General features: G+C 39.7%; 1 protein-coding gene across 1 annotated transcript in view; it reads right to left on the minus strand.

Moving 5' to 3' along the window:
* Nucleotides 1-468: 468 nt before the first annotated feature.
* The window catches only part of LOC308676564 (cyclin-dependent kinase 12-like), a 175,625-nt gene continuing 166,314 nt past the window's right edge, over nt 469-9,779 (minus strand). Inside the window, exons 13-14 of the mRNA XM_081342441.1 lie at nt 2,567-3,019; nt 469-1,147 (exon numbers count right to left, since the gene is read on the minus strand). Coding sequence (XP_081198567.1) covers nt 546-1,147; nt 2,567-3,019 — 1,055 coding nt within the window. The 3' untranslated portion in view covers nt 469-545. The remainder of the gene's footprint in view (nt 1,148-2,566; nt 3,020-9,779) is intronic.

The raw sequence follows: 9,779 nt of genomic DNA on the forward strand, positions 1-9,779 counted from the left end.
TCCACCTGCTATCTGAAACAGTACAGCTCATTCTAAGTCCTCATTCTGCAACATGGATAGACCAGGACACCAATTCACCTGATCCAGATTTTCAGTGGGCTGTCAGAAATAATGGCTCAAGTCTTGCAAGCACATTCATGTTTTCAATTTATTGTTTCAAGGAATCTTTCCTTTTCCCCCTCCCCCCATCTCAATGTAGCAAAACTCACCATATCAAACCCAAATCAGTAGATTTGGGGGAGAATGGAATGATGTCACAAGAAGGCTAAAGAATTCTCACTCTAAAGGCCCTGAGGGGAAAGAAACAGCAGCAGCCTGGTGAGCAAAAGGGGGGAAAGTTATCAACAATAAACCATTTCTATGGTAGGTGGTCAATGGTCTTGCCCATCAAACTAGTTGCTCTAAGGTCAAGAGAATATAGTGATACCCCTCCCCATGCCACCTCTTTAGTCATTTTAGTAAGGTACCCCTTCTCCTCCTCTGGGAGGTACTCTATTCTGCCCACGAAAAGCTTTCCCATAAGCAGTGGACTGGATTGCGTTTCCCTACGTGTGACTTGTACCTGTGTCACTCAAATGAGCCTTTGTTACTCCCACCTCTTTGTTATGAATTTTGGCCTCTGAGTGTACCAGTGTATTATTACTCCCTTCAGTTTTGATGAAGGACTGCCCAACAGCAGAATGTATCCCTAAGGGGACTCGGGTGAAACGGAGGTCCTGGTCACCAGGGAATTGAATTGGTCCTGCGCTCTGGTAACTGCTTGACTCTCTGATGTCACTTGTGAAACCCAGGAAGGTCCTACTTTTCCCCATGGGTGATGATGATGTCTCTGCTATAGTCTGGTTGAAATTTCTTTCATCAATATCCAAATTGCAGCTCTCACGCCTGACGGTGGTATAAGTCCTGGATGAAGTTTGTGACCTGGTGTATTCCAAGAAGGGCCTTACAACTTGGGGTTCCTGCTTTGGGTGGCTCAGCAGCCCTGTCTCTTGCCGAGATAAAAGTTGGAGGAGAGTGGCTGTCACAGCCGGGTTCAACTCCTGAGCTGCACTAGAGTTGTTTTCTTCAGTCAGATTGGGTGGTGGCAGCAGTGGTGGTCCAGGAGGCTCAGGGGGTCTCTTCTCTGGTGGGAGAATGTGATGACAGGCTGTGTGGAATGGTTACTTCTTTTAAACACCATCTCATAAGTACATGTGAACAAACATCAAACATTTCAGACACAGATATATAGGAAGTAGCCAAACTTAGGGAAGAGCACATTCTTTGAATAACTTCCAGATTATCAGACATAAAAAGGATTTCATATTACAGGACTCAAAAATTCTCTGAGATGTTTGAGAGCCAGTGCCAATCAGGGTAACAGTACTAGGTATGACATTACTGTGCATGCTTTAAAGCTTTTTTTAAAGCTTTAAAAGAGGTAAACAAAAGCAAAACAAATTTCTGCATCAAAGTAATCCAAATTCTGAGACCCATGTACAAGATAAGCATTTCTCTGTTTATTGTCACAGTCAGTTGCAAAGATCTAGGCAGGGTGTCCCCCCCACCCCAAAAATATGGTGCTGAGTCCCTCCATCTTCTAAAATGTTAGCAGTCATTGCCCATAGTATTTTCAAATACTATCTCTGAAAATAAAATGGCTAAATATACTCCTTTAAACAAATGAACGTATTTTCACTATGAAGAATATTACAGACAGAAAATTCCACGTAGAACATACAATAGCCCTTCCCATAATCAAAGCCCATATGGAATACCCAAAAGAAAGAAATGTACACTGATCCAATTGTACAAGAGACCAAGTAATATGCTGCTCATTTCTGTTCTGGTAAAATGTAGGGATTCTCCCCATAGTTACCTTGGAGTACTGCTGATATCCCAAACCAGTATAGCTGAATAAGAATGGACCCTCTCCACCAAATTTAGCCTAGTTCAGACTAAGCACCTGGCATTTCTACTTCAGTTTAGACCACAGTAGTTTTGTCCATAAGAAGGGCAAGATGATGGGACAAGCCTCAGTCTCAATGGGAGAATCTGTGTCCTCTCAAAAGTAGAGCAGACTTCTTTTGAAATCCTTTCCTCGGCACAGATCAGCACCAATTTTAAGTTCACCTTCATTAAAGGGCTTAAATATTTAATTTGAATAACATTAACTACAGGTTTAACTCATAGTCATAAGGTTTCGAAGCACAAAGCTAGGGCAGTAATGAGGAGGACCATGACCTAGCCTTCTCAGTACCACACTAGCTTTCACATACGTGAAAATTGACATGAGTATCTGAGCAATCACTTTTCAAGTTAATGTGGTACAAGCCAAGACTTCCCAAACTTACACTCTGAAAATTCTTTTACATGAGGGGAGCTGGGGACAAGAGTACACAACCTGCTCAAGGTTTTACCAGTATTTTCAGGAACCCAAAGCTGTCACCAGATTCCACACACACTCAGAGATGACTACCAGGCATGGTTAAAGAATATTCAAAGTGTTTTTTATTTACCACATGGAAAGACCCACATAATTTTCCCCCTTAAGTCCTGGGAGCAAGGGGGTGTCACAATTATTTACCTGCAGTTTCCTCCTGAGGCAAAGTGGGGGTTTTCTGTGGCCCCCACAGATCACTGTTCTTCTCACTCCTATTCTCTGTGTTTGTTGCAGGCTCTTGGGTTTTAATTAGCTGGCTCAGCAAAACTGCCAGGATGCTTTGCATGTCTCCCTGAGTGCTTGCCGCTTCTGGAGTGGCGTGCTCTTCAGAGGGACCGGCTGGTGGGGATGGTTCCTCAGCAGCTGTTTCCTCTTCAGGCACTTTCTGAGAATCCTGCAGTTGCTGAGTGGTGGTAGCTTCATTAAGTGCATTGATTGACTGGTTAAGGGCCTCTAGATGTTGCTGCATCTCAAGGTTTGAATGGATGTTGAGTAGCTGGGCCATCTGTGGAACCCTTAGGTCTGTCTGGCTCTGCAACAAGTTCAATAAGACAGCCAGCTCACTCTGATTCAACTGCTGTGTGATGTCACCAAGACCTACTGCAAACATAAGGCAAGGCACCAGGGAATAGAAAAACGAGAAAAAAAGGCCTTAGTAAAGGTAGAACAGAAAATGTCTACATGTAACTTTACCCCATGCTTACAGACACATTTGGAGAACTATTTCTCTCCTCCTTTCCTTCAAGAAATAATTTAAAAAATTATTCAATGTAAGACCAATAATCTGGAAGTTGAGTCATGGCAACTGGACTTTTCTTTTTTTATTTGAAATGTTTCACTGCTTATCTTTCAAAGCTACTTGGATAAGCAACAAAATGTTTCAAACAAACAAACAAAAAACAGTTGCCTTGACTCAACTTCTAGACAACTCTACCTGGATGACTGAGAATCTTCATTGTAAGACCAGTAAATGAATTAACAATCTAAGGATATAGGGTGCATACATAGGGCCACAGCAAAAAATGTCAAACAGAATATTCATTCAAAATACTGGAGAGAGAACTACTATGTAAGTCCAGCTTCTCACCTGACATACCAGGATGGATTGTTTGTCTACTTTCAGAGGTGAATATATAGAAACTTCTCTCAATCTGGTATCCTCTAGTCATAAGAACTGAAGTTCAGAAAAACTGACATTTACCAATTTGGAGAGATCAGTCTAAATTATAAAACAGGAAGGCACACGTTCCAGTCTTGCTATTGTGTTTCCCCGAAAATAAGACCTATCCCGAAAACAACCCATAGCTTAATGTGTGCACCTAATATAAGCCCTACCCCCAAAATAAGCCCTCCATCTGGTTATACAAGGTGGGGCAAGGCGCACACGTAAAAAGCTAGGGCACGGGTGGGGGGGAGCTGCCCCAAGTGCCCTACACCAGCTTACCTCAGGACCGCCACAGCCAGGCCTCCCACATCCCACCTGTCGCACCGCTGCCTGACTTCTGCGGCCGCTTGTGGTCGTTTGCAGCAGGACCACCACTCGCAGGAGCTGCGTGGTGCGTTGCACCAGTGCCACTGCTTGTGTGTGCCACGGCACATGCCACATGGCATCCTGCCGCAAGCAGCAGCACTGGCGCAACATGCCATCCTGCCACAAGCAGCAGCACCAGCACCACATGGCCTGTCACAAGCGGCTGAAGTCGGGTGGCAGCACAACAGGTGTCAGGGCATGGGAGGCCTGGCTGCGGTGGTCCTGAGGTAAGCGGGTAAGACATCCCCCGGAAATAAGACCTAGTGCCTCTTTTGGAGGCAAAAAAAAATATAAGACCTGGTCTTATTTTCGGGGAAACACGGTATGTATGACTACAGCACTATTAAGCAATTTCTTCTGTTTGTTCCAGTTTTATACACCTGCTAGATCACACTACTGCCTATTGTAATTGCAGCCTCAGCCCCCTTGGTGCATTTGCCTCATCTGTCTTCAGCTTCCAGAATACTCTGCTCTGGTCAGTGTGGTGGATGAGAGATGTCAGGAAAGACAAAAGAATAACCCTGTTAATTTTTCTGGAACTCTTCAGCAACTATTGATTAATCTTCTACAAAGATCTTCTAAACTGAGAGTGAAAAGCAGCATTTTAGGGATCTATACTGTTTTTACAACTCCACAGGACTGTTTTGGTGTGATTTGTAACCAGGTTCTCAGGTGAGCAAATATGCTAAATAAGACTTTGAAGCCAGTGACACACTGAGTAAGGAACAGAAGGAGACGCTAGGAATAGATGCTTCAACAGTCAAGTTTAATTCATTGTAGGTGTATGCCTCAATGACTAAAATAATTGTGTATCTCAAATCTGAAACAGAATTTAATTCAAACTGGAGACCATTCTTCAATTATAAATCAATACATTAATTTATACCACAACCAAAATTTGGATTCCTTTCTGCATAATTTTTTACTAATAAAATACAGTCAATGACCAGCAGGACTGCATAAAGTCTATATTGTAGCTTTATAGGACTTCTAAAGTAGAATAGACTTTTAGTAGTATGGACTGAGTTTACCATTGTTCACAAATTTCATTTCCTGATTTATACTACTATTAACTATGGTTCTTGATATTTATGCTTTGCTTAGAGCTTACAATTGATGTTCAAGCTTTTAAGAAGATATAATGTATTCCATTATTCAGCATCAATTAATTATATTCTAGAAAATTATAATCTTTATGACATTTGTAAATCCCTTGCTTCTTCTTTTGTCCCTTTTGTTCTTTTTCCTTCTCTCTTTATATAATTACCTAAAACGTCTAATAAAAACATATTACAGAAGAGACCCAGCTGCTTAACAGGCACAGATAAACCCTGTCTGAAGAACACATTCTATTTATTGAAGTTAGTACATAATACATATGTACAGCATACTTTTTATTATATACAGTTTATGCATGTATAAATATGAATGGGATTTTATGCACATGTAAAATGGTAATGAGATTTCCATTAAGAGACTGCTAAATTGAAGTCCAGTAAATGAAGGATTTGCTGGCTCTTCACCCAGGCCTTTGGTGAGGAAGAGTAAAACCACTTGGTTCATCATGCATGCCATCTTTTATCTTTTATTGATTTTATTTTAATTTCTTTGATTGTTGTGAGCTGCCCAGGGTCACTGACAATCAGGCGGCACACAAGTTTAATAAGTGATGATTCTTACTGGATAAATTTCCAGAAACTGCTCAGAAACGTAAGATAGAATATAGCTGTGAAGTGTCTAATCAAAATTGGATGTTGTCAACTTGAACTGGGCCTTTATTTATAAAGTAATGGAAAAATGGACTTTGGATTGAGCTTTATACAGGGTCTGAAGTCCATCTATATACTCTAGAAAGCTCAGATCACAGTGAATAGAGATTTTATAAAACCATGTGAAATCCAAAATGGAACAAGACAGGGGTGTCCTTTATCCCCTTTATTATTTATTCTAGTGTTGGAACTGTTAAATAGAGATATTAGACAAAAATAACAGAGTAAAAGGACTACAAATTAAAGTGCATAATTACAAATTACATGCATTTGCTGACAATTTGGTATTGATTGTGCAAGACCCGCTAGAGAACACTGAATGTTATGAGGAAGATCAAAATGTTTGGAGAAATGGCGGGTTTAAAAATAAATAAAAGACAACAATACTAAGAATATCAATGTGGAAGATCAGAGGAAATTGGAATTTAAAACTGATTTTAAAGTTATGAAAAAGGTACAGTATTTGCAGGTGACTCTTACTGAGGAAAATTGTAAGCTTTACAAAAATAATTATGGTAAAATATGGAAGGAGATAAAATTGGATTTAAATAGAAGGCAAAAAGATTTGTCATTAATGGAAAGAATTTCAGTAATTAAAATGAATGTACTACCTAGAATGTTATTTTTTATTCCAGACTATACCGATATTGATTAGAGATTCCACTTGCAAACAGTGGCAGAAAGACATATCTAAATTTATTTGGCAGAATAAAAAACCAAGAATTAAATACAAGCTCCTACAAGATTCTAAAAATAGAGGAGGTCCAGGTTTGCCTGCTTTTAGATTATATTACAATGTTTGTTGTCTGGTATGGTTAAAAGATTGCATAAGCTTAAAAAATTCAAGGCTGTTATACCTTGAAGGCTCTGATTTGAGATTTTGGGTGGCAATTATATAAAGATGATAGTCAGGAGAAAGCGGAGGATTGTTTCCAAAAAGCCAAACTACCCAAAGTCACAGAGGAAATTAGAAATATGTTGAATGAAGGAATTAGGTTGTCTGAGGTGATAACGGCTATTAATAAACAAAAAAATAATAAAGCATCGGGTCCTGATGGCCTCCCGATAGAAATTTATAAGGAACAACAAAATATTTTAGTACAACACTTATTGGAGGTGTTCAATGCAGTCTTGGAAGAAGCAAGAATTCCTAAGTCATGGTCTGAGGCAAACATAGTCCTTATCCCGAAAGATAATGCCGATCATACATTAATTCAAAATTACAGACCTATATCTCTACTTAATTCTGACTACAAGATATTTACAACAATTATAGCAGAGCGACTAAAAAGGTTCCTAAATGATTTTATACATGTGGATCAGAATGGTTTCCTTGCTAAAAGGCAAACTAAGCACATCATTAGGGTAATATTGGACACATTAGAATATTACGAATCACATAGAGGACAACAGATGGTGTTGTTATTCTTAGATGCCCAGAAGGCCTTTGATAATGTTAAATGGTCGTTTTTATATCAACAACTTAGATATATGGCTATGGGTGAAAAATTCACAAATATAATAAGGGCAATTTATACTAATCAGGAAGCAAAAGTAATTATAAACGGGGAAGCATCTAGGAAATTTCAAATACAAAAGGGAACACGGCAAGGCTGTCCCTTATCTCCATTACTGTTTATATTGACATTAGAAGTCCTAACGAGGATAATTAGAAATGAACTGCAGATAAAAGGATTGGACATTAAAAAGGAAACTCCCATGATTTCTGAAGGCAAGCTGTTCCACTGGTTAACTGTCCTCACTGTTAGGAAGTTTCTCCTTAATTCCAGGTTGCTTCCCTCTTTGGTCAGTTTCCAACCATTGTTTCTTATCCTGCCCTCTGGTGCTTTGGAGAATAGTATGACACCCTCTTCTTTGTGGCAGCCCCTCAAATACTGAAATACTGCTATCATGTCACTCGTTTCTTTTCTTTAGACTAGCCAAACCCAAGTCCTGCAGCCGTTCTTCTTATGTTTGTCTCCAGGCCTTTGATGAATTTAGTTGCTCGTCTCTGAACTTTTTCCAAGGTCTCAACACCCTTTTTATAGTATGGTGACCAAAATTGGTTGCAGTATTCCTGGTGTGGTCTTGTTAGGTTTTTATAAAGCGGTCCTAATACTTCGCGTGATCTTGATTCTATGCCTCTGTTTATACAACCCAGGATTGTATTAGCTTTTTTTGGCTGCTGCTGTACACTGCTGGCTCATAGTCAAGTGATCATCCACTAGGACTCCAAGGTCTCTCTCACAGTTGCTGTTTTTGAGCCAGGTCTCGCCTAATCTGTACTTAAACCTTTGATTTTTCCTGCCTAAATGCAAAACTTTGCTTTTCTCCACATTAAAACTCATTTTGTTAGACAGGGCCCATTGTTCAAGTTTATCAAGGTCTTTTTGGATCCTAAGCTTGTCTTCTGGCGTGTTGGCTATTCTTGCCAGTTTAGTGTCATCTGCAAATTTGATGAGTTCCCCTTTTATTCCCTCATCTAAGTCATTAATGAAGATATTGAAGAGCACTGGGCCTAAGACGGAGCCTTGTGGTACCGCACTGCTTACTTCTCTCCATGTGGATGTAGTACCATTGAGGACTACTGGATGGACTACTACTGGATGGACAAATAGACTAAAATTTACATTAAATTATAGCTTGAAAGAAAGTTTTTATAAAATGATGTATCGTTGGTATTTGACCCCAGGTAGACTAGCGAAAATATATAAAGGGACTTCTCATAAGTGCTGGAAATGTACTCAAAATCCAGGTTCATTTTATCGCATGTGGTAGTCTTGTAAATATGTGGAAACATACTGGATAAACATAACAATGACAATGCAGAAAATATTTAAGATACAAATATTAATGAAACCTAAAGCTTTTCTTTTAGGTATGATGGACAAGCCAATTGAAAAACAATCTGGGGTGCTATTCCTTCACATGGTAATGGCTACGAGGGTTCCACTTGCCAAGCACAGGAAAGAAAAAGGGATGCCAACTGTTGAAGAATGGATTTCGAAATTGAGTGAATTAGCAAAGATGGCGAAATTAACTGCTTTGATTACAGATAATGGACTACAAAACTTTGAGAGACTGGAAACTGTGGACTTTCTAGGCACTAAATACAACAACAGATGGTTAAGAGAGGGACTTGAAGATTAGTGTTTAACTTAACCTGTTGACTTCTTCTTTATAATATATATATATATATATATATATATATATATATATATATATATATATATATATATATATATATATATATATATATATATATATATATATACCCCTTCATGGATTACTGCCTTGTCGTGGCGAAGGGGCTTGCGTAATTCAATGAAGCTATGAGCTATGCCGTGCAGGGCCACCCAAGACGGACAGGTCATAGCAGAGAGTTCTGACAAAACGTGATCCACTGGAGAAGGAAATGGCAACCCACTCCAGTATCTTTGCCATGAAAACCCTATGGACAGTACCAAAAGGCAAAACGATATGACGCTGGAAGATGAGCCCCTCAGGTCGGAAGGCGTCCAATATGCTACTGGGGAAGAGCAGAGGGCTAGTACTAGTAGCGCCAGAAAGAATGAAGCGACTGGGCCAAAGCCGAAAGGACGCTCAGCTGTGGATATGTCTGGTGGTGAAAGGAAAGTCCGATGCTGTAAAGATTTTTTCTCCATAGGAACCTGGAATGTAAGATCCATGAATCAAGGAAAGCTGGACGTGGTCAAACAAGAGATGACAAGACTAAACATTGACATCTTAGGTATCAGCGAACTAAAATGGACAGGAATGGGTGAATTTAATTCAGATGACCATCAGGTATACTACTGCGGGCAAGAATCCCTCAGAAGAAATGGAGTAGCCTTCATAGTCAATAAAAAAATAGGAAAAGCAATACTGGGATACAATCCTCAAAATGACAGAATGATCTCAGTTCGAATCCAAGGCAAACCATTCAATATCACAGTAGTCCAAGTCTATGCCCCAACCACCGGTGCTGAAGAGGATGAAATTGACCGGTTCTATGAAGCCCTACAGCACCTTATAGAACTAACACCCAGAAATAATG

This window comes from Vipera berus (genome assembly GCF_964194415.1).
Source record: "Vipera berus genome assembly, chromosome: W".
NCBI lineage: Eukaryota > Metazoa > Chordata > Lepidosauria > Squamata > Viperidae > Vipera > Vipera berus.